Source organism: Gadus macrocephalus, chromosome 18 (genome assembly GCF_031168955.1).
Source record: "Gadus macrocephalus chromosome 18, ASM3116895v1".
In the NCBI taxonomy this organism is placed as follows: Eukaryota; Metazoa; Chordata; class Actinopteri; order Gadiformes; family Gadidae; genus Gadus; species Gadus macrocephalus.
In genome coordinates this window covers 2,038,422-2,063,389 of record NC_082399.1, presented here as the reverse complement: position 1 = coordinate 2,063,389, position 24,968 = coordinate 2,038,422, and the positions used below count along the sequence as shown (strand labels likewise).

At 49.2% G+C, this 24,968-nt stretch overlaps 1 protein-coding gene across 1 annotated transcript in view; it reads right to left on the bottom strand.

Moving 5' to 3' along the window:
* Positions 1-24,471, bottom strand: part of dnah9 (dynein, axonemal, heavy chain 9) — a 145,984-nt gene extending 121,513 nt beyond the window's left edge. The window contains 26 exon segments of the mRNA XM_060037597.1: positions 41-132; positions 574-706; positions 2,832-2,987; positions 3,757-3,916; positions 4,288-4,431; positions 5,522-5,688; positions 6,290-6,512; positions 6,919-7,080; positions 8,055-8,317; positions 8,766-8,962; positions 10,022-10,157; positions 10,529-10,770; positions 11,972-12,080; positions 12,628-12,774; positions 13,495-13,621; positions 16,225-16,293; positions 16,681-16,798; positions 17,462-17,612; positions 18,251-18,367; positions 19,145-19,312; positions 19,883-20,116; positions 20,850-21,061; positions 21,372-21,502; positions 22,404-22,562; positions 23,290-23,486; positions 23,755-24,471. Of these exon segments, the coding sequence (XP_059893580.1) occupies positions 41-132; positions 574-706; positions 2,832-2,987; positions 3,757-3,916; positions 4,288-4,431; positions 5,522-5,688; positions 6,290-6,512; positions 6,919-7,080; positions 8,055-8,317; positions 8,766-8,962; positions 10,022-10,157; positions 10,529-10,770; positions 11,972-12,080; positions 12,628-12,774; positions 13,495-13,621; positions 16,225-16,293; positions 16,681-16,798; positions 17,462-17,612; positions 18,251-18,367; positions 19,145-19,312; positions 19,883-20,116; positions 20,850-21,061; positions 21,372-21,502; positions 22,404-22,562; positions 23,290-23,486; positions 23,755-24,180 (4,440 nt within the window). The 5' untranslated portion in view covers positions 24,181-24,471.
* Between the last annotated feature and the right edge of the window lie 497 nt (positions 24,472-24,968).

Below are 24,968 nucleotides of genomic sequence, written 5' to 3'. Positions count from 1 at the left end.
CTCGGGCCCAGGGGCCCTTCTACGGCTAGGGAGGGCTGACCTGGTTGTCCTCCAGGGTCTCTATGAGGGCCTCGTCTGGGAGCAGCAGGGGCAGCTTGGTCCGGTGGTGGGACTCGTACTGGAACTGCATGCCTGGGGGGAGGGGGGGAGGGGGTTGAACAGGACCGGTCCACAGCGTACCAGAGGAGGAACACGAGGAGCGGGATGAAGGTGAGGCGGTGGCAGAAAAGCTGACCGAGTTTCCAAACCATCCTGACGGTTGGGAACACTAATCCGACTACAAACGTCAGCCGAAACATACACAACATGGCCGCAGACGTGATACAAGAACGTGATGCATCTCATAACATGGGCTTATGGATTTTAACAACATGTCGTTGAAAGAAATGCGTAGTTACACATTGAACATCAACAATGAACATCCGAGTACTGCTTCCTTCAAAGGCGTGTTGTGAACAAAAATATGAGTCTCCATTTGGGCAACAACGTCAGATCACTGAGATGCCTGATCTGGGATCTGCGTTCTCCATTGGTCCGATTCACGTCTAAAAATGGCCCCTCGAGGTCTCTCACCTGTCCAGGTGTCGTTGAGCTCCGCCAGCACCTTCTCCATGCCCATCTCCTTGGACGCCTTGTCCACGATGCCCCTCACCTCCTCCTCGAAGCAGTGGAGGTTCAGCTGCAGCAACTCGGCCAGGGTTGTCTCCTGCTCACACACACACACACACACACACACACACACACACACAGTTGCTGCTTAGTCTTGGTCGTTTAGTACACACACACACACACACACGCAGCCTACGTTACTAGACCCATGTCACTCATAAAAGTTCCATGAAAGAACTCAGGGACACTCTTCTCAGTACTTCTTCACCAAAGATTAGAAGATATAGGTTAGGATTAAGATGAGGACTCGGAATGCGTGTGCTTTAATGTAAAATCCTTCTATTCGATTCAGATGCAGCTACAGAGTACTAAATTAATCCCCAAGCAAATGATTTTTTAACTGTATGCTAATTAGCAACTGCATATCCTCCACACGGACTAAGTGAGCTCGTGCATATTGTGCTGCCTCGTAGACACTGATATACACACGAAATATGCACAGTGTTATTGGTTTTAGTTAGGATTTGTTGTGTTTGGTTATGATTATTGAAGTAATGTTTAAGGAGCTTTTCGTTCACGGACTGTGTTTCACTGTGCTGCCAGCTCTCTGCATGTTTGTTTCCTGGTGGCTCACAGTGTTTACGAAGCACTGAGGTGATCACCTCTGCCTCTCTCTGCCCGTCATCCACCAGGGTTAAGGGGTCAGCCTACAGCCAGAGAGAGAGGCGATCTCAGCCCATTCCTCTCGATCTTGACAACCTCCTTCACACATGGCCTGTTCCCCCCACTCTGCTCTCTTTTTGTAAGCAGCCGCAAAGCCGGTGTTACTAAACGGCCCCGCTGATGAAATCCAATTCCGGGTAGGGAGAAAAAGAATAAGGATATTGAAACCCAGCATGTTTGGCAATTTAGCCTTCAAAACATGTTTGTTTCTGGGGGCCTAATAGCAGAGTGCAATAATAATTTCCCCTTCCCTGTGAGGGTGCTGGCAGGGCAGAGCAAGGCCGGGAGATGATGCATGCTGATCGGGGCGGGAAGACAACAGAGTTAGCACGTAATTAAGAGCTTGGGAAGGGAAAAAAAGAGATAAAACACAAACAGGGTTTATTTCTACCGTCTGGAGCCATTACTGCAAATAGACGGCAACACATCAAGAGAAATCAAGTTAGGCCGTCATAAAAGGACGTTTACAGCTCACACAACCACCAAACCTTGCATCAAAGCGGTTATCCGACTCCCAGAAGGGAAATGTGGGACGATATCTTCTCAGATTTCTCAGATTCAGAACTGTTTAGCATTGGATTGCATTATATTGTACTTCTTTATGTTTGGTTGAGTGCTGTTGTATTGTATTGCATACCACAGCATTGCTGAATACTTGATCCTGAGTGGTCGATAACATTCAAAGAGCACTATCCTTCAACAACGGGAGAAGGTAGTTGAAGGATAGACGCATTGGTTAAAACGAATTTGAATAGCTCAGAATGAATGCGCTACAAATCCAACATTAACAACAACAGGCAAACGCAGATATCGACCAAATGTTTCCTTGACAACGCAAAAAACAATATGCTCAAAGCGTCGCGCTAGAATATTTTAATTTCCACAGATGAAAGTCTATAAAAAACAATTATGATGAAAGTATCTCATATCTAATCATCGTTAGTAACTGTGGTAGAAGTGGAATAAACCAGCCCGAGGTGGCTTTGTGTTATCTATTGTTCTACATTCTTCTGCTTTGTTTGTGCAGAATATTCACATTTATTGGATGTTGTATGTCCTTGGCACTTAACTTAAGCACTTATCATATGTTGTATGTCTTGGCAGTTAATATAAGCACTTATTGTGTGTTGGACGTCCATCCATAAAATAGTACTTAGCATCGTGTAGCATCTTGTCGTAGCTATCTTTGTTGTACACGGGGAATGGGTTAACCTTACAATTGTTGGTGCTTGGCACTTGGTTCTATGAACATCCTTACTGTACCGACAGCCATATAATATTTCTCTTTCTTCTGACATATGTACTCACTTTAAAACGTTTTCTATATTCATGACCTATTTTTTTTTAATCATATGCTTACCTGCCGTTTTGCGGGTCCTGAGAGCGAATTTCGTGTGTGTCTAACTTGCAGAGTGACAAACGGATGGATAAAAGCGTCTGCTAAACATCCTAAATGTGAACGCAGATGTTTGTGGCAGACGGTGACCGGCGAGCGTCACCTGGTTCATGGTGAACTGCACTCCCGTGGCGTCCATCAACTGCCGCCAGTGGCGGGCGCGTACGGCCGGGTTCTGGAGCTCCGCCACCACGCGCAGAGAGGTCAGGAGGTCCTTGACCGTGGCGTCCAGCCCCGTGAAGGCATCCCACGCCCTCGACTGCAGGGAGAGACACCGGGCCGAGCCGGGGGGGTCAGAGCCGAGGTACCAGGGACTCCACACGAGAGTGCAGGGACGAGGGCGAACCCACTACACCCACTTCAACCCGCGGTTGGAGGACCAGACTACACAGAATATAAGTCTGGAGGGAACTTGTACATGTATAGTATGAGTCTCTTGCTTTCTGCAGCGACGTTTCTTCAGACAAAACCCCAGCAGACACAAAATAACAAGCATTGGTGCCGTTCTGTTTTTGAATAAACAGACTTGAATAGTATCTCTGATTGCAGTGAATACAACTTTAAAGCATTTGGGATTGTGAATAATTATACATATGAAAAATAATCCCTGAAGGAAAAGGGGCGATGAGAGCAATGTTTTTACATCATCCCAGACAACCAAGATATCCCTCCCTTCTCTGCTGCCTCCGTCCCTCCCCACGTTTCTCCAGCCTTGAAGAGTGTCTCATGCACCAGTGAAGGACTGGCAAGTTGGATTCCCTGAATCAATCAGGGAAGAGATGCCCTGATTGATCAGAATTGAGCCAGGAGTGGTCTGAAATGTAAATACTCTCATACAGAGTCCGGGGCAGTCGAATGGATATTCTCACAGGCATTTCACTCACCCGTTGCTGACGGATGGCGATGAAATTTCTATTTGACTCAATTAATAGATCTCACAGCGCATCTAGGTTCTATGCGACGTCCACACCGGTGGCTATGAACTTCGTCTGCGCCCTGTTCAATACAAATCAGACGTGAATCCGCACCTCCTTGTCCAGGCAGCGGATCTCCTTGGCGTAGCGCTTGCACTGCATCTCCATGTCATCCACCTGGATGTCCATCCATGGGGTGGTCCTCCAGCCCGTGATGCTGGTGTCCACCACCGCTTTCAGGTCCCACAGATCCTTCAGCATGACCACCTCCCGCCTGCAGGGGGCGGCGTGGGGAAAACACGGACAGACGGCAAACGCATGAAACAGACAAAAGTGTTTTAGAGTTTTAAACGCTGATCAACTTTTGTGTGTTTTTTTGTTGATTTAAAATGACGTCTATTTTGTTACGGTCGTGACATGAAATTGATTCAAACTGGAAAATGACTCGTGCTGTGTGCATCGCAAAGTACCGGCCATAAAGTGTGATGCTTGCTCATACGCTTCTAATGATTTAACATTTTTAATATAACAGGGAAAGTTGAACTCCTCACCCACTCTCTCTCCAAACATGAAGCCTAACATAAGGACTAGTCTGATTGGAGTTCCGTCCGCTTGGGGGGGCTGAGCGCATCCGGGGGGGCTCACCTGCACTGGCGGAGCTGCTTGTAGTCGGGCACGCTGACCTCGAACAGACTGGCCGCCTCCACCAGGGACGACATCACCGCCTCCCGCTCCCCGATCTGCTGGTCCCAGTTGTCCAGCATCTTGTACGGGTTCTCGCTGTCGAACCTGCAGCAGCAGCGTGTGCGTGTGGACCCAAATGAACGCACTGAGATATGTAACGTACAAACCGTAGCTACTATATAAACTGTGTGGCTGTGCGCACTTGCGTATGCGTGCGTGTGTGTACCTTGTGTTTTGGTGTGTGTTGGTATGGTTGCCTGTGTGTGTGCGTGCGTGCGTGCGTGAAAATCTCTGCGTGCGTGCGTACGTTTGTGTGTGTTTCTTAATACACGTGTCTGCGTTTGTGCGTGTCTGCATGTGTGTGTCTGCGTGGACACCATAAAGCCACTTCCACCTGCGTACAGCGACTCGGCTGTACGCACACACAATTACGCGTCGATATTTCACCCAGAGGACCAGCACTTTCCCGCACAGACGTCATATACAGGAGGCCCATCCAGCCGTAATGGCTGACTGATCGTTAGCCGTGCGTTCCCGGGCCCCGACGTCACTGCGGCCCCACCGCTAACCGCTACGCTCGCACGCCGTGACGATTAGCGGTGACTTCCAGGACATTAATGAGAAAATAATCGCCCCGTTATTAAGAGACCAATTATGCACATAACTAATACGACAATTTAGCATTATGACAACGCATCCCTGCACCTATGAATTAATTACCGCAACGGCGAGATTCAATTAGCCGTGTGGCTGGCGCGACGGGCCTTCAGACGATTACGCGCTGATGACTGATGCGGAGGGGATGGTGACATTTACGCATCCTGTCCTTCAGCAGACGGCCGCGCCACGCGCAGAGAGGGTCACTACGGTGGCCCAGACTGCGAGAACGAAACCGCGTATCGGAAACGATTTGCAAATTTGCAAAAACCAACGAGCACATTAACAGAAGGCACGTTAAACAGTCTTCAAAATACGTTCGCAATTTTATTCTAAATGCATCCCCACTGCAATAAGGTCGCACACAACACCTTATTCAATCCTCAAAATGTCCCTTCACTGCCCTTTATATTGTTACATTTGTTGTGTCATATCTGTGTTGAGTTATGCGTCGTCTTCCACTGTGCGGTTTTGTCGTCTAGTGATGAAGTGAATTGAAAACCCTTGAATTTGCTCGAGTCAATGCAGTTGGACCCACCTGAAGGGGCCGTTACTGCGGAAGTCCTCGCGGAAGGAGTGCTGCTCCACGTCAAAGGACGCGCACTTCCTGCGCAGGCCCGCCACCTCACTGGCCTGCATCGGCGCCATCTGCTGTTTGACCGCCACCGCGTGCTTCTTTACGTTGATCCACTTCTCCGGCAGCTCCTGCAGAAACACACAGAGACGAACGAGAGGAGTCAGGCGGACAGGTGGGAGGAGGGGGACGCAGGTTTGAGTGGCAGGCCTGATGATAAGGATCTAAGCCCAGGGAGAAAATGCTAAACCATGCAGTGAGGCCCAGACGACGGATCAGAGGAGAAACGCATGCATCTTAATTGTAGGGGAATTTTGTTTATATTTCTCAATGAGTTATTGAGGGATGGAGCAATAACAATGGAATGACAAATGGTAAACAGATAAAAAGACGGTAAACGGTAACATAAAAAAAAAAAAAGGTCCAAAGTTCCATGAATTTGTCCACCCTTTTTTCATCTACACAAGAGCATGAGACGTATTAACACGGGAGTACATCGCGTTGCCATCAGTATGTATATCAGAAGCCAGTCTTCTTCCCTGTTCACTTCACAGGCGTTCAATTATTCAACTCGTAACACAACTTTTTTTATGCAGACAAACCCGCTGGAGAAATATGCCGGTGCATGTTTAAAACCATCCCAAACCTTACCTCCAGCTGTGAGTGGAGGCAGGGGTCTTACCTCCAGCTGTGAGTGGAGGCCTTACCCCCAGCTGTGAGTGGAGGCCTTACCTCCAGCTGCTTGTGCACCACGTCGGGCAGCTCCTGCTCGTACACCTTCAGCAGGGCGATAGTCTGCTGCAGTGGCTCAAACATGGCGTCGGCCGTGGCCTGCTTCTCTTTGACCGCCAGCAGGTGACCCATGACCCCCACCAGGCTCCCGTGGTCGCCCTCCTCCACCGGCTGGCCCAGCCCGGCCCGGGTCACGCTCACAAAGTCCTGCAGGTCTGACAGACTGCGCCGGGCGTAGCACCACATCAGTTCATCACTCAGGGTATATGTAGTTTGAGTTGATCCTTTTTTTGGGTTGCTTTACCTGAATATTTAATGTAAATACGTTTTAGTCTGGCTCGTTAATCCCGACCACCGTGAGGTAGTGAATTATATGCATACTATATCGCTGTATTAAATATCAAGATCATTTGGTGATTCAAGGGTGAAATGTTGAACAAGGGAGTTCCTCTTAAACCACAGTTCAAAAGTCAACGTATTCTGTCAAACTCGACAATCAACCCGTGTTTCTCACCCACCCCTCTGACGAAACAAACACACATGTGGGCCTACGTTCAACTCAAACCGCCGCTCCCATCCCTCCAGTAGGAGTGTGTGGGGAACGGCGGAGGTTCCCCGGCCAGGCGTACCTGCTGGTGACGTGGTCCACGAGGTGCTGCTTGAACATGAAGCTCCACTTCTTGATCACGTTGAGCAGGGCGCTCTTCAGCCCCCGGGCGTCCACCCTCATCCAGCCCTGGAACACGCACACGGGCACCAGCGCCTGCACCTCCTCGTAGATCCGCTCGTACCTGGGGACACCAGGCAGGGAACAGTGTTACTCAGGCCCCCGCGGGCAGGCAGGCAGGCAGGCAGGCAGGCAGGCAGGCAGGCAGGCAGGCAGGCAGGCAGGCAGGCAGGCAGGCAGGCAGGCAGGCAGTCAGGTGCAGTTAATTCACAAAAGCCCATTAATCACAATCACAGTCCCGCGAGGGCTTTTACTGCACCCACATTCAAATGAGCGTTGACAACACGCTGCTTAGCCTTTAGCCCTCAAATGAGCCCGTAAAAACCCAGGGATCGGATCGAGAGGGAGATACAGAGAGGACCTTGAGGAAGGGGGAGAGGGAGGGCTGATGAGAGGGAGGGCGATGCCCTTTTAATGATGCAGGAGTGCTGAGGCAGAAGATAAAAGGTTACGGTTCGGAGGTGGAAGACCATGCAGGACAAGCGTGGAGGTGAATAATGTAGACGAGGTGAAGGACGGCGACGTACGGCTGAGCTGTGAGCATAAAGCGGCCAATTAGAGACAGTACGCTGATACTTGGATTAGGGGAGAGCCGTTTGAGCTCTGTGAACGGACACTCGTTTAACATCCAAGGCGTTTCTCCCTTAGCAGTGGTGTAATATGTCAGTATTTCATCAGGACTCTCCATAATGATACGATTCTATTTACAGTGCAAACAAGCGGTATGATTTCTACAGGACATTGTTGAAGTCAATTATACAATTTCTTCAAAGATGCAAAACAGAAGCAAAAAAAATCATTCGGACATAATTTAACTATCAGAAATAATTGGAAGAGAGAATAAGAGTGTTGTCAATTAAACTTAACCAAAGTGTATAAAAAGACCACAAATAAATGTGTAAACACACACACACACACACACACACACACACACACACACACACACACACACACACACACACACACACACACACACACACACACACACACACACACACACACACACACACACACACACACACACACACTCCTCCGCACCTGTCCACCTGCTCCTTGAAGCTGTCCAGCGTGGGGGGGGTCTCCGGCAGCCCCTCCGCCGAGCGCCCCTCTGCGTCCAGGGAGCTGTTGGCGAAGCCGTACAACAGGAAGTGCCTCATGAACTCCTTCCTGTCGTCCACGTACAGGTAGGCGTAGGTGTCCAGGGAGTTGCGGAACTCGCAGCAGGTCACCATGACGTTCTGGACGCGCTCCGTCAGCAGCTGGCGCATGTCCGTCAGGTCGGCCATGTCCTCCATGTCCGCCTGCGAGGGGAGAGGGTTGAGGGACACGCTTTGACATAGCCTAGCTTAGCATAGCATCATGGAGAGTGGAGGTACGGCACAGCATTACAGGTGACTGTAGCGTAGCGTAGCATAGCATCAAAGAGAGTAGACAGACGGCATAGCTTTATGGTTTAATGTAGCGTAGCATAGCATAGCGTAGCGTCTATGAGAGTAGAGAGACAGCAATACAGGTGAATGTAGCATAGCACCTAAGAGAGTAGAGTAGCAGCATAGCCCAACATAACGTAGCGTGGCATAGCATCTATGAGAGAAGAGTCACAGCATACCATCACAGTATAATATAGCGAAGCATAGCATCGCGTTTATGAGCGCAGAGTAGCATCTTAGCATTGCACAGTTTAACATAGCGTAGCATAGCCTGGCATCAGACGGCGTCAACAGTAGGAGCGGGGGCGGGGTCACCCACCTGGTAGTGAGGGAGGGCGGAGTGCTGGGCGAGGCGGGCGATCAGGGCGGAGGTCTTGTACACGTCGTTGACCAGTCCCTCCACCAGCTCATAGAAGCCGGACCCGGACCCCAGCTCCAGGGACGGGCTGAACACCATGTCAGGCACCCTGAGCTCCAGCAGGGCCTCAAACAGAGGGCCCGCAACCGCCCTCTCGTCTGCAGAGAGAGGAGGAGGAGGAGGAGGAGGAGGGGGAGGGGGAGGAGGAGGAGGAGGGGGAGGAGGAGGAGGGGGAGGGGGAGGAGGAGGAGGGGGAGGAGGATTTGTAATTCCTCTAACAAGCCTGGTTTTATTTTAACATTTTTTGTCAGCAAATTGCAATACTGCCTCTTAATTGCTCTGTTAATTATTTATGATGAATATATTTTGTATGTGGTCAAAATGTTTCATCGAGCACTACATCATGACTAATTAACAAACTGTCGTGTTCAGCTGTGAGACTGTGTTTGTAACAGTGTACTCTTGAGTTATGAGGCAAGTTATTGGGAGATTGTGTCATCGGTGAACCCGTGACCTTTGAGTCAGAGTCAAAGTCATCAATCAAACTCGTTCATAAAACAGTTCTCTCGTTCTCTCCGGGATCGTCCCTTAAAAATGACTCATTAGGCTCTGATGAAGTAATGTGATGGAATTAAAACGTAATTACTTAATAAACGATGAGCTATAAGACAAAATATAATTCCATTATATTGTGCTAGGTCTTGCGCCTGTGCTGAATAATTGTCCAAATTATTACACCTCATAGCTCTGCTCTCTCGTGTATTCTACAATCTACAAGTGTCTCCATCGCCCTGAATATATGAAGCTACCACAACGGTTTCTGTTGTTTTATTCACTCATTTGTTCCACAAATGTCTTCTTCACAAATTTTCTACAGACATTAGTGCCACAAATGTCGATCTTCTTTTTGAAACTTTTAATTTAACAATAACTTAATAGTTGTTGTTATTGAAGACAAACAAGACAAAACTTGTTTGACCTGACAGGAAAAGAATGCCATCATACCAAAAACCAAGCCCGTACAGTGAGTGACTCCTGCCTCTCCACCGACGACATAAGAGTTGGCGATAGGAACGCCAACATTTCAGTGAACAGAACTCCAAACATACCTTCCTATCTTCATGCACTCACTTCAGACATCTCAGACCTCTTCCGGAGGTGTAGTCAGCTGCCATTTAGTTTTTCTAATACAATTCAAACGCCTCGGGCTAGCTAACCTGTGTTGTCCAGGAAGAACTTGAGGGAGCACTCGATGCAGCTGAAGAAGCCGTCCATGACCATGTCGTCCATGTACTCCACGTACGCCTTCCACTCCTCCGAGTCCGGGTCGGCTCCAAACAGCTCCCGGTTACTCTGAGGAAAGGACCGGGCGTCAGCAAATGTTCAACAACACACACTGGGGTCGGGAGCAGAATCAATACCGAACCCCCGGCGCTGTTAATAGACTCACAGAACTTTGCATCCACAGAGAAACAGGATCATGAACTAAATGCCCGTGAAAGTTAACTAGAAAGCGCATACAACACAGTCAAAGGTATTGGATTTCGTAAACATAAAGCTCACTAAAAATCCAAAAACAAAACATTTTGAATTAAATAATTGCAAATGGATATGAGATCAACTTTTTGAAATTGGTTTAAATCTAAGCATCCTTTTGACTCATTCAATGCCCACGATGTCAGCCCCTCAGATCCAAGCCTCATCAGCTAAAACTCCCCCAGCACCTTGAGCAGGAGGTGGATCTTCTCCCCCGAGGAGCGCACGAGGCCATAGAACTTCTCCAGTCGCTCGGGTCGGTCCTCCAGGCTGATCAGCGCCTCCTTCTTGCCCTCCCGCCGTCCGAAGAGAGGAGAGGCCCAGGAACGCGTGCACTTCTGGACCTCTTCCACGTTGTTCTTGGCCCTCTGGAGACGGCTCTCCAGGTCACACACGCGGTCCCTCACGGCCTGGATGTACTCCCAGACGCCTGGGGAGAGGAGGAGGTGGTGACGGAGGTGTTGGCGGTGGAGGCGGAGGTGGGGGTGGAGGTAACAGAAGGGCCGGGGGAGGATGCAGGGGAAAGGTTAAGAAATGCATCACATTTAAAAATAGATATACCGTGACGTTAATGTCGTAGTGCTTTGGTCGACGGTCAATTTCACAGTGAAAATGGAGAAAAACCGGGTCGGCAAAGCGTAAACAAAAGAAAGATAAAGACACTGCCCTGGTACATACCGTCCATGTTCTGCCGTTAAGAGTCAGTCAGTCAGTCAGTCAGTCAGTCAGTCAGTCAGTCAGTCAGTCAGTCAGTCTCCCTCCCTCCCTCTCCCTCCCTCTCTCTCTCTCTCTCCCCCTCCCTCTCCCTCCCTCTCTCCCCCTCTCTCTCCCTCTCTCTCTCTCTCTCCCTCTCTCTCTCTCCCTCTCTCTCTCCCTCTCTCTCTCCCTCTCTCTCTCCCTCTCTCTCTCCCTCTCTCTCTCCCTCTCTACGACAACAACAACATCTCATCTGGTCTCCGTGTGCCGCGCCGCCCTCTCACGGGGGAAGGGGCTAATTGACCATGTGTCAATCTAATGACACGCCTTTGATTGAGCATCTCCCGAGTTCTCTTTGTTCCGACGCACAGCCATCTTGAAACGCAGGGCCCCCAAGGGGGGCCCTGTAGGTCTGCAATGTTCTTCCAGAGACAGAGTGAGGGAGCGGTTTCAGTCACACACACACACTGATATTACATAATAAAAGGTAATATCAGTAATAATGATGTTGGGAAATGGTGCTCGTTTGTCAACTCTGCACGTGGGGGGAAATGATATACGTGTGTGACGCAACCTTTGGTGACCGTGTGTAACTTTCATCTGGCGCTGGAGTCATCCATCAAGCGTGGACGCGTTTAGTGCCTCTGTCACACCGAGGCGTTGTGTGTTACAGGGATCAATTGGGTAAAATGAAAAACAGGCCATATCAAATGGTCGTGTATCTTAGTTGCGCAATATGACGCACTCCTGAGAAACGTGAAACCGTGCACACACCGTCACACACACACACACATACACACACGTATACACACACACAAACATAGAAAACATGGATCCATCTACAACCAAGGCCTGCGTATCTAAGTACACAGAAGCGTGCGTCGTGGTAAGGTCAGTTATGATCCATTGGTCAGAGACTAGCGAGACGGGCCCACCTTCGCTGTTCCAGTTCAGACTCTCCTCTGCCCTCTTCAGCTGGACGTCCACCTCCTTCAGCTGGCCCTGCAGCAGGGGGTACTCCACGCTTAGCAGGGACGAGATCACCTGCAGAGAACACAATTACAACGCACAAACACACCTTTATGTTATGCCTCCAAATTCAACCCTGATGAATGTGCCATTATGCCGGAGGATCCGGGGTCTAATATTGACAAGGGAAAAAATATATACACAGCGCAGGGTGATTAGACTGCTGTGCAATATCGGCGTGGGATTGCAGTGAAGCAAACACAACGATTGGAAGCCGTGACCTTTGGGGACAATCGATGTGACAAAGTTCACCCCCTGTTAATGAATCCCGATTCATTTCTAAACACAAGCTGCGGTTTTTTCTAACACCTCTTATTAAATGTCATATTTCCTAGGCTCTGTTCAGGCAGAGTTTATTCCGATAGATTGTAAACAACAGCAACGGCACAATGTTGTCGATATTGTGAATGTTTCGGTTGATGCATCGGTGACCTCCATAGTTTGTTCGTTTATGATAATTTATGTACATGTAATTATTTCAAGGCTCTCCTTCAAAGGAGATTCCGATGTCGATGAGACTACCTGTTAAAATAAAAGTTAACAAAAAAACCTAAAATGGCACCTTGTTGTACTGCCTGGAGATCAGCTCCAGGTTGGTGATGTACTGCTGCAGCTGCCCCCTGGTGGTGTAGATCTGCACTGCGGTCTCAGGGATGCTCTCCATCTGTGTGGCCTCCAGGTACTTCACCTCCCTCAGGACCGACACCAGCTGCAGAGGACATCGTCGGGGATGGACAGATGGCCGGACGGTAAACAGAGCGTAAGAAAGAGGGAGATGCACAGTGAGGGCTTTCACAACAAAGGGTTTTTTTTTTCCCTGTTTGTTTCGTGACTAAAGTCAAGCCAAGTACATCTTTAGTTGTAGAGCAGCACTCACAGTTACAGACTCAAAGGGCTTCACAGGCCTTGCATTCGATGGCACTTCAGCCATCAACAATCTACCGAGACTCATAGACATGAAGGCGTGCGAACTTTGGAATTCAACTCGAAAGCGAAAAAACAGGCAGAAAGTGGCTCCACTCCAATGTCAAGCACACACAGGGGAAAACTTTGGGACTGGTTTGTGACTCGTGCAGCAACACCATCCCGTTGTCCTCAAGTCAAGTCAATATTGTTTGTTCGCCCCCTTAATCCAAGCTGCAGTCTCAAAGGGCTTTACAGGCCATGTATTTACGAGACCTCATAATCCTAACCCCCTAAAGTTCATTGAAACGTAATTATAGACACAAACTCGCACACATACAGACAGACGGATGCATACACACAAGTACATGCGTCACACGTGCACGCACAAACACGTACACATGCGCACACACACACACACACACACATATACCCCCGCACATTCCCCCGCCACACAAACACACACACACACACAACCCCGCTCTACAATCCCCCGCCACACACACACACACACACACAGACAGACCTGGGGGTTGAAGTTGACGGTGACGTGGCGCGTGGTTGGCTCCCGGCTGATGATTGGCAGGTTGAGGTTGTACATGGACAGCTCGGACACGCCCTCCGCCCAACCCTCATACAGCGCCCCGGAGTACCTGGATCAGCACCACACACACACACACACACACACACACACACACACACACACACACACACACACACACACACACACACACACACACACACACACACACACACACACACACACACACACACACACACACACACACATTAAAGGGGACCTATTGTATTTTTGTGTCAATAAAACTTATTTGAAGCAATGTCTCTCGATTGTATCGTAAAACAACGTTGGTCAATCAACATCAACAATCACCATCTATAGAGTGATCTCCAGGCCTGGCTCGTCTGAAAACAGTGGGGGTTCCCTTGTGACCACTCTTTCCTTGTTGATTTGTCTTTCGGCTATTATATTCTTGGGGCGAAATTTCGTAGCGGAAATGCTCCTTCTTTTGGTTCCCCATTCGGCGCCGTCGTTGCTGGTGGTATGGATCATTTTGAGCAGGAAGTGCTTGACTGAGGAGAACCGTTAGCTACGCCATGGTCAGCTCAAAACAAACCCGTCGATTTGTCTGGAGTGACTTTACGGCGGGACTACAGAGAGACACGGCTGGTTTCATATTTCGATACTCCTGATATTCCTGATGTATTCCTTATTCCATGCAAGGGCAGGGAAAGTTTGATTTGCACGATAGGACCCCTTTAATACCGTCTCACTCTCGATCTAAAAGGTCCTCAACCAACAGCTCACGTCGGAATAAAAAGGCGTGGCATCAATGGTAAACAGACACACTCGTCAGAATTGTTAACGTCAACTGCTTGTCAAAGGCCTGCATGTCACCGCAGCCAATAACACGACAACAGCTACAGAAACAAGGACAAGCACACGGCATAAAAAAATAATAAACAGCGCAGCGAAGAACATTATGCAAATAAAGATAATTCACGCGTGAAAAAGAAAAAAAACTACACAAAAGCGTCCCAGGAGCTCGTGAGCGCGTTGCAAGTACTCTCCGCGCTCAGATAGCCTGCGATGGCGTCGATGTCCCCAGGAGTAGCGGCCAAACTTATTGGATTTCAGCTGCGAGCTTCATCTCAGCGGCGCCACCGCTGCCGCGCGTCGGACGCAGAGGCAATCAAAGGCGGCGGCCGCAAGTCGTAAATCACAGCGCGCGTGTTTGTCTGCGGAGTCGCTCCTGGAATACCGGGATATGTAGAGCGGGCCGCGTCGGCCTCTGATTATGACAGCATAACAAGGAGAGTCAGGGGGGCGGGGGGGGGGGGGGGTAATTTCTTGATGGGAGTAAATTGAGGACAGGCAGCTGCTGTTCTTCATCATTCTATTAAGATCTGGGGGGAGACGGTGGGTGGAGGAAGGGAGGGGAGAGGGGGGAGGGAGGGCGCGGGTGTGAAGCGGTGATATCAACCGTGTGACGCGTGAGAAATGAGCCGTGGCCCGGGAGATAATCTTTCTGTGTTTTTGTGTGTGCCTGTTTGTGTGTGTGTGTGTGCCTGTTTGTGTGTGTGTGTGTGCCTGTTTGTGTGTGTGTGTGCCTGTTTGTGTGTGTGCGTGTGCGCGCGCGTGTGCGAGCGCGTGTGCGCGCGCGTGTGCGCGCGCGTGTGTGCCATCCACCCCACAAGAACGCATTCAAAACGTACACACATCCCACACACGCGCCACCACGCAAAAAAAAACGCTCACTTACACCGGAGCGGAAACTCGATTCAACCCGCCAAACACCGTCAATCAACCCCCCGCCTCCCCCCTCCGTCCCACTAGAGTCGACTAGACCAATAGGGTCGGCCGGCTTCGTCTTGTGTTATTGGGACGCTGGCTGCGGCCCGCGGGGCCACCTCTCATGCAGTACGGAGACAGGCGGCGTGGGGCTTCGGGGAGTCTTCTGAGGTAATCTACGGGGGCCAGCACGCGGCGTAATGAGCACATCTGTCACAACCGCGGGCAGCTGCGAGGGCTCACCGCGTCCCGCCGTCCCCGGGCTTGGCAAAAAAACACTAACGCACTCGATTAAGAGAGCGGAGCAGAGAGCCGTCGGTCAGAGGGGGAGGCGTTATGGCGTGGGTGAGCGGGAAGGTGATGATGTGTTTCGGCTATGGCTATGCACCGTGGTGGTGATTCGTTTTGCATGTGATTTATGGTTACGCGGTGAAAAATCCCACGCTGGAAACGTTACAACTTTTTACCGAACGATGTTGATTGCATGATAAGTTGATCTCAGATAATACCGAAGCCAAGACCCTTATTGTTTTAAAGCCTCGTTTTCTGACGGGAATATCTCGTTGTCGCCACAATTAAGTCCACAGACGTGTGTGCTTTGATGCGTTCCGACAGCGCATTCGTCTTGCGTGGATGCGAGGCCATTAGAAGAACAACAAACAATAATGTTGGATTACGAACCGCCCGAGGCAGCAGGGATCCACTACGCCCGCGTACAGATTAGATTCCTCCGTGTTGAATGATGAACAGGACCGGCAGCGAGCGGGAGCGGGATATCTCTCTCTCTCTCTCTCTGATGTTATTTTCCGGCTTACTTCCTCCATATTTACCCAGTGCCTCGGCCCAGTGCACATGATGCGTCGTTGGTGACAGTCGAGATTGTGACTGTCAATGAGATTGAACCAATTATTTAACCAAGGAGATTGGTTCAATGGAATAGCGCACCTGTCCAGGAGCTCCATCATCTTGTCATACTTCTGGACAGCCCTCACGCCTTCTGCCGTCTCCAGACACCTGGGCGTGATAGGTAGGTAGGTGGGTAGGTGGGTAGAGCAGTTAATTTTGTGTCACGTTAATGTAAGGTTTGAATTAAGAGAAACATTTTCAAACTCTTATTTTGAAAAGAAGAATATGTGATATGAAGAACAACATTTCGGAATAACGTGTTGGAACGTCAATAATGGCAATGTGGTTCAATGATATGATGGCTTCTGATATGTTTAAATATGAATCATATACATGATTCATAGATGATGACTTCAACAACATGTTATTACAATAACAAAAATCCCTAAAGACCTAGTCCCTTAGATCGATGGGAGTCATTTCAATACGACACAGTCCATCACCGAGTCCGTCCAGATAAAATGCTCTGTGCAGCAGGGGTCAGAGGTCACTCACGGGAAGGAGAAGTGTCTGAACTTGGAGAACTGAGCCTGGAGTCGACCCTGGAGCTGCTGGGCCCACCTCAGTCCGCCGGCCACCTGGGGCATGTTCCTGCTCACCGGGCTTCGCCCGCCTGCAGGTTGGGCCACACAGAGAGAGAGAGAGAGAGAGTACCAGGACTCGTTTACCAGTCCACATCTGAACCGAAGCCCCGCCTTAAACACGGCCGCTGCCCCACGGCTTAGCTCAGCAGGTAGACCCGGAGGTTGCTAGTTCGAGTGCCGAGGTCTCCCTGAGCAAGAGACCCAACCCTAACCGGTCCCCGACGAGCTGGCTGGTGTGGTTGACTCTGCGTCAGTGTGTGAATTAGTGTATGAACGCCACGAAAGTCACTTTGGCTAAAAGCGAAAAAAGGGATAAATGCCCTAAATGTAAATGCTAACTGCAAGAGAGACACTCAACTCGCATCACTATCCCATCCAGATTATTCCAATACAATACTTGTACTGCAATTTATATATAGTCACGGGTGTTGTCTTGTGTTGTCACGTCTATCTATGCATTCAGATGATTTCGTTCACTGATCTGCTATGTTGTCTTGATTTGAGTTGATCGGTCAATGCTAGCAGCCTCGTCTGAGCGGTCATTTAAACTCATTTAATTGAAGCACACAATGCATATTAGGCTGCAGGGCAAGGAGAAAGGCAGTAGATATTCAGTAGATATTCCGTCATTATTGGGATATATTTCCCTCAGTTTCGCTTTATTATTGTAGAAGAAGGGTTTGAAATGGTACCGTCGCCCTCTGCGGTCTGCACACGCTGGTTGTAGATGATCTTACAGCACTCCAGCTCGTCGTCCAAGGCTGAGACGAGGAGCGGGTACCTGTCCTGGGCGTCCGTCGACACCAGGGGGCGCTCCAGCAGGCTGCCGAACATATCCAGGACCTGCACATTCATCAGGGGAAAGGACCACGAAAAGATTGAGCTCCATCCGTGTGTGCGCGTGTACGTGTGTGTGCGAGTGCGCGTGTGTGAGTGTATATTGGATTTGACCAATCATGTTGCTGGGGGGCAGGAATCTGTCAGCGGGCAACAGTGAACACATAAACTCTAGTTAATTAAACTAGTTAATTAACTTCCCCGGACCTGACAGAACACCATCGTTTCTGAGACAAAGGGTCCGTTTCAAAATCCCCACCGTGTGACTGGTCACTGTTGAAATACACTTATCCAATTCCCCTTCTCAAAGCTCCATCTTGCAATACGCAAATGAGTTTCTGTTCGGTAGGAAAGCTCCGTGACGAAACAGGAAGCTAGCCGTAACTCCCCCCAGAAGTTCTGCTATAGCATAGGGCTGCTGGATCCAAGATCTGTGTGTGTGTGTGTGTGTGTGTGTGTGTGTGTGTGTGTGTGTGTGTGTGTGTGTGTGTGTGTGTGTGTGTGTGTGTGTGTGTGTGTGTGTGTGTGTGTGTGTGTGTGTGTGTGTGTGTGTGTGTGTGTGTGTGTGTGTGTGTGTGTGTGTGTGTGTGTGTGTGTGTGTGTGTGTATGCGTATGCGTATGTGCATGCATGCGTCCGCCTCACCTTAAAGCACTGCTCCAGCCCTGAGGCGTCGCTGAAGGCCTGGCAGCAGACGGCTCCCAGCCGGCGGTCTGCGTCTTCCACCTTCAGCTGGAACGCTCGGACGTCCGCCTCAAACTCCTACGGCCCGACAGACCCAACGGTACCCGTGTGAGGCCCGGTTACCGACATTGATGAGTCACTTAGGCCCAATCCCATTTCTACCCCTTACCCTTACCCCTCCCCCTTGTTTTGAAGGGGTAAGGGGTAGAAATGGGATTGGGCCTAAGGCCCAATCCCATTTCTACCCCTTACCCCTTCAAAACAAGGGGGAGGGGTACCAGTTACTTTCATCTATGGTTGAATCGTTTTTTTTTTCCCCGTAAACCTCATTTGAGCGGGTTGCTTTTTCGCGTTGTCAAGCAAACATCTGGTCGATAGTTCTACCTGACCGCTGCTTTTAACGCTTGATTTACAACGCATTGATTTGCAACTGTACATCACCCTCGGAATGTGGAATCGACTCAACGAGGATCGAGTTGCAACGCTGTGGGAAAATATGTACGTTGAAGTGCCGTGTGACTATGCCGGCATATTCGGAATAACTCCGGGATAAAAATACACCAGGTCAACGCTTTGTACTTCCATCCAGAACAACATGCAATGGAATGCAATGCACATTAAAACAAAGCACACCACCGGGACTTTGCTGCACTATTAAATTCTTACGACGTGGGATAGGTCATCTCCGTGATGCATATATACCATCAGATATTAATTAAGAATCTTCATGTAGAAGAAACCACAAAGGGTGCAGGCCGTCACACACATACGAGTGTGAAATGGGATGTATACTGTTTGTGCCAATCCTTTTATTTTCCATCATGGCGTCATTGGCATCGGTGCCATTCTTTGTACCTTGTTGTTGAGGTCCAGGCAGTCGTAGGGCTTCTCCGTCAGGGTCTTGTACGTCTCCAGGAACTCCAGGTGGAGGCACTGGACCTGCTGGCTGAGACCTTTCCCTCGCACACCCCCGAACTCCACCTTCTCCAGCTTCAGCAGGTCCATCGCCGTCAGGAGGATGTCCTGGAAGGGGTTGTATCAGCGATCATTTAAACTGTTAAACATTGTGATTGGTCAAGGCCAATGTCCACTCTTCGCGAAATAGGGTTTGACTTGTGAAATGCGTGCGTGCGTGCGTGCGTGCGTGCGTGCGTGCGTGCGTGCGTGCGTGCGTGCGTGCGTGCGTGCGTGCGTGCGTGCGTGCGTTGGGTAGATGGATCTTAAAATATGTTATCGTCATTATTCTTACTTATGACTTGTTATTATGACTTGTCAACAGGTTTTTGATCATAATCAAATGGCGTATAATGTGGATCCAAAAGATAACACTGATCCAATAGGACCAGCCAGGATTTCATTCCTATGATCTGACGTCCAAAGCCACTATCTGGGTACTTTTGGACCAAAAACATAGTATAACAATAATTTCAAAAAGCACCACGCAACCAAGCAAGCCGTTGCTATTATGCTAGAAGTGTGGTGTCGACCAATAGGAGGGTTTAAACATTAGTGCGATTAAAAATGGGGCTCAGTAGTTCACCAAAGAGACCCCTTGGTGTCATCCATCACGCCCCTGTGGTCCCCTGCCCTCACCTCGACGGTCTGCACCCTGTCGATGAAGCGGTCCAGCCTGGAGAACACCAGGGCTGGGGAGAAGTCCCAGGGGGGCACCGTCCTCCCGTTCCTCTGGTACTGGCTCAGGTTGGCCCTGCTCACGGAGTAGGTCTCCCTGAAGAGCTGCAGCACCTCCAGGCCCACCCGCACCTTGGGGAGGGTCTCGGAGAGCTCTCCCTTCAGGACCTCCTCGGGGCTCAGGAAGGTCCGGGCCTGGGGGGGGACAGAGGGGGGGTGGGAGGATGAGTTACCAGCAGAGATACTTTGTTAGTTGTGTGTTTTTACCAGTTGCCTGTAGAGACAAACCATGATGTATGATGAATGTAAGTAAGTAAATGGTAAATAAAGTTGTAGTCAAAGCATCATTTTTCAAACAAGCTTTCCAAAGTGCCTAACGGAAAAGATAAGTCAGACATTAGCCTACAGAAACCCGACAAAAGTGAAAGTGCCCCACCCAATGAAAGTGCAGAAAACCAAAAGAATGAATAAAAAAAGAGATCAGCTCTAGTGTTTCTGGGTATGGATGAAGCCAAACCACCTGAACAAACCATCGAGGTTGTATTTGTTTGTAGCGTTGCAACGAAAGCGTAAGGCAACAACACTATTAATAATGCTGGACAAAAAAATGTTGACTGTTGATTTGCAGAAGATGAATGCACACTAGCAGAAGCCCCAGAGGGGCGACGTGTCATTGGCTGATGCATGCACACATGCAACGCTGCCCTGCAGTGATGGAGTCATTATCGGACCAATTATTTTTCCTTTTCCTTTTTTTAAGAACTCTGTTATGGTATTCACAGACAGAACGGTGTGCCTGCACCATAGACCGAATGAAAAATACCTGCACAGAGCAGAAGCAAAAATCTATTTGAAACTCCTTTTGTCTAACGGTAAGCACCCGGGCGCTGTCTACCGCTGACAGAGTAAAGCGTCTTGACAGAAGCACCTGCTGGATGAGGAGGTTGCAGGTCTCCTGCAGCAGCACGATGAGGCGAGCGGGCGTGTTGTAGTAGCGCGAGTGGGCCCACACCAGGCACACCGTGTGCATCAGCGGCCCGATCTGACGGCTCACGTCGGGGAAGTCCCCGTTCTCCACGTCCTCGAAGACCCTCTGCAGGGGCTTCAGGTGGGTGACGATGTCCTGCGCTTCCTCCAGCGCTGGCGGGGAAACGAGGGGGGAGAACACAGGTGTGACCAGCGAGGACTTTACCCCCGTGTGATTCTCGGTGATCAACGGTCTTCATTAATGTAGTGCTCCGTCTGTACACGGCCACCGGGCAAAACAGTCTACAATCAAGCCCCTAAATGTACAATAGTTTACTGTACACAGCACTGGTAGTAGTAGTAGTAGTAGTAGTAGTAGTAGTAGTAGTAGCAGCAGAGGTGGTAGTAGTTGTAGAAGTAGTTGAAGATACATTAGAAGGAGTATAATTATTCGTATCAGTAGGAATATGGTTGCAGAGGTTACCTGCCAGTACGTCCTTCAGCAGGCTCTTGAAGGCGGGGTAGTAGCTGCTCTCCATGGCCTCCATCAGGTCGGCCATCCTGCACACCTTGGTAGATATGAGCTGGGTGTGGATACACTGAAGGTCTGCGTGCCTTCAGAGCACAAGTACAAGGGAAAGATCGTGAATCCAAAGGGGTCAGGAAAGCCCACGTCTGAGCAGGGGAACTTCCGCCCAGTAGATTCCAAAAAAGTGGGATGTTGAAGTTGAGAACAACACGATATAATGATCAAAATAAATGACACTTTTGGGGCCGTTGTGAGGTGTTGTGAAAAGCTTGCTCGAGCCACGGTGTGCAGCCATTTGAGAACAAAACAAAGGGCAAAGTTTGTTCAGCCAAACTTTTTGGGACCCAATCTCAATATAAGTGGCTGTGGCCTGTGGCTTAGACAATTATTTGAAGATTGAAAAAATTATATTTAGTTAAAAACTACTTTTTTGGTCACAAGATATCGCCACAGGTTCCTTGAGCTGGTTTAATTGTACTTTTCGTACCTGGCCCATTTCTATCATTGGATAATATTATGTACATGTCCGCTAGGATTTGAGAGATGAAAGGGATGAATAAACATCCCTCAGCACACTCGACAATTCAGAAAGATGCGAAGCGTAGGTGGGCGGCTAATGGGTGCTAGAACTTCAAGTGTGGACTTCAAACTCCAGCGATCAGGAGTTGAAGGACCTCAGAACCACCAAAAAGTTTCTTATCGCTCCGTCTTTGACCCCAAAAGAAACTCCATTTCAGAAAAGCTTAAAAGAGCAATCACTAAAGGACAATACTGAAGGCGATATCCACAAACGTCCCTAAGTGCTCTCTCCTTTGGGGCCAAAACAGCTCTAAAGCCCAATTACATGAAGCAGCTGTCTTAAAACGGGATATTACCAAACATCTAAAGAGAGAAATGTAAAACAAAAGCAGCAGAAGCCAACCGATAAACACCACAGTGGTGCAGACACAGGTTTTAACGACTTTAATAACGCAGCTCGGGGCTGACCTGTTCTTCCAGAAGAGCAGCTCTGTGTGGGGCGTGGGGTTGCGGTCTTCCAGCAGGGCTTCCGAGGAGTCCTTCTTCAGCACGGCTCGGACCTGATGGCTCCACTCGATCACCAGCGTCTCGATGGCGTGGATCACCGTCTTGTCGGCCACCTCCCCTCTGGCCAGACCGCCAGACAGAATGTGATGTGATGGAGGGGTGATTAGTGAAGTCAAAATGAGATCTAATTCGACCCGTCGTTGGAGCAGCGCAGCAGGAGCAGTGGGAGGGGATAATTACGCTAACATGGATGTCTTTGAGGTGTGGGGGGGGGGGGGGTTCAGGGGCATCCCAGGTGAACACAACATGGAGGAAATACAAACTGAAAATAAACTTATTTTCTTCAAGTATAATTGTTTACAATTTCAAAACAAATTAGATATAATAAAAAAAAAAATGGACGAAATAGACATCTGCTGGGAACCTTGATGCGGGGTAATACTTAGAACTGTGTGAGGCAATACCTGCTACGGAAGTGTGTGTAATTGGGTCGACGTAAACAGTACCTCCCTCCTGCGAAACTAGTGGATTATCTCTCTTTTTTAACATTAACTATAATCTAACATCACGTCCTGACAGACCTACTACTGTGCTTCTGTGGATTACGTTTATTGTCGGTTGCTAAATCGTATTTACGTATGAAACAAATGCTTAAACAAAGAAATGTGGCACACATTCTTATATCTTCCTGCTGAAATATTCATAATTGAATATGGCCTCTGGAACTAAATAAAAATTAAATACAAGTTGCTAGGTGCCATGGGGCTAAAAACACGTTTGTTTGTTATTTAAAGTAGGCCAACTGAATTATAACATATTGTATACTATATATTTGGGTTTCCCCCACCTGCAGTCGAGCTCAAGGGAGGCCTGCTCCACACTCTCGACCCCAGCAGGAAGGGGCAGGAGGGTCTTGCCCTTGACTTGGCCCGACACCACAAACACGTTGGTCTTGAGCGAGTGGACGTGGTGTCTGACGTCGTGGGACACCACCTGCGGCCAGTCGCCGTGGTTGTTGCCGTTGGACAGCAGCGGGACCAGCACCTGCGACGTTGGACAGGGAAGAATCCGTTAAACGGGTTCATGGAGGTCCAAATTATGGATCATATTTATTAAAATATGGGGGTCCCATAAATCAACCGTCCACCAGGGCACGCCGCCTGTGATCGTATAATTCTGATTTCAGGTATAGGAGAACACTGAGGAATAAAATACCAATATTTCTGCAATCTGAAACATTGATTGGCCAACGGTAATTCAGTTGGTATTTATTATGAAGAACTGCATTTCATCTCCAGCTTTAAGTGCTTACCTCCTCAACTAAAGCTGAGAACTGGTCGATGGGGGCACAGGCCAGGTCCCCGTACACCACAGTACATTTCATCTTGTCAGGGGTCAGGGTGATGTTACTTCGCTTCACGAAGTACACCGCCTTGTTTTTGGAGCTCGTCGGGAAGGTGAAGTCGGGGACCAGGAGCCCGGCGGCGGTTAGGGACACCACCAACGTGATTTGGTCCGCCTTGTCCAGAAACTCCTGGACCACCTGCCTGTGCTCCTCGGTGGAAATACACTTCTGCCATTTGTCCGGTTTCAGTTTCAACGTCTTCAGCACGTAGTCCTCAAGGAACCCTAGCCGTTTGTCCTCAGGGGCAGACCCGTCCATCGCTGCTGGGTACTGGGTATGTGTGTGGGACAGGGGTGTCGTGATTTGTGTGTGGTAGTGATTGTTTCTCGGCATCCATGGTAACGCGTCGCGGTGTTTGAGCCGGCGGTTGCTCAGGGGACACACGTGACGCCGAGGTGGACCTGATTCTGACCCCTGACCCCGGCCATTCTTCCAGACCAACGATCATGCGTTTGAGTTGACCCCGAGTGGTTGATCATGTTCAACGTGTCCTCAAGCCAAATGACAGCTATTCAATGTGGTTGTAAACAACGAAACGTAAGGGGATTCGTGGACATTTCCGCATTTAAATGGGCCGCCGGTGTCTCCAGCGTTAAAAGTGTTACAAACCGCAGCATGTCGCACTCTCCAGCTGCTCCAAGCCTCCAATAGTCTCTGCAGAACCGGAAGCTGCAGGATCTGCACTGCATTTCTAGGAGCTAATTATTCTTTTTTTGTAATATATTTAAATAAAACTTTCGGTCTTTAGGTTTATTCTATCTACAACTTTCTCTTCAACTACTTTATAATGGTTTATTCCACCCAAAATACTACTTTATGTGGAACTTCTTATAGCTTAAATGGTTCCACCCATTACTACTTTCTGTCTGACGATAAAAACTAATTTTAAATCTTTATTCCACCCAAATATTACTTTCTATTTAACGACTTTTTGTTGAAAGGTTTATTCCATCCGAATACTACTTTCTAACGACTTACCGTTTGCCCGAAGGCAGTGTCATGAAAACGTAGGGTCCTGAAACTGCAGGCTCCTCCGAGGCTGCAGCTACCACTTGCAGCCACCAGGTGGGCCCACTGCAGCGGATACGAGAGCAGATGATCAGCGCTATGTGATAAGAGTT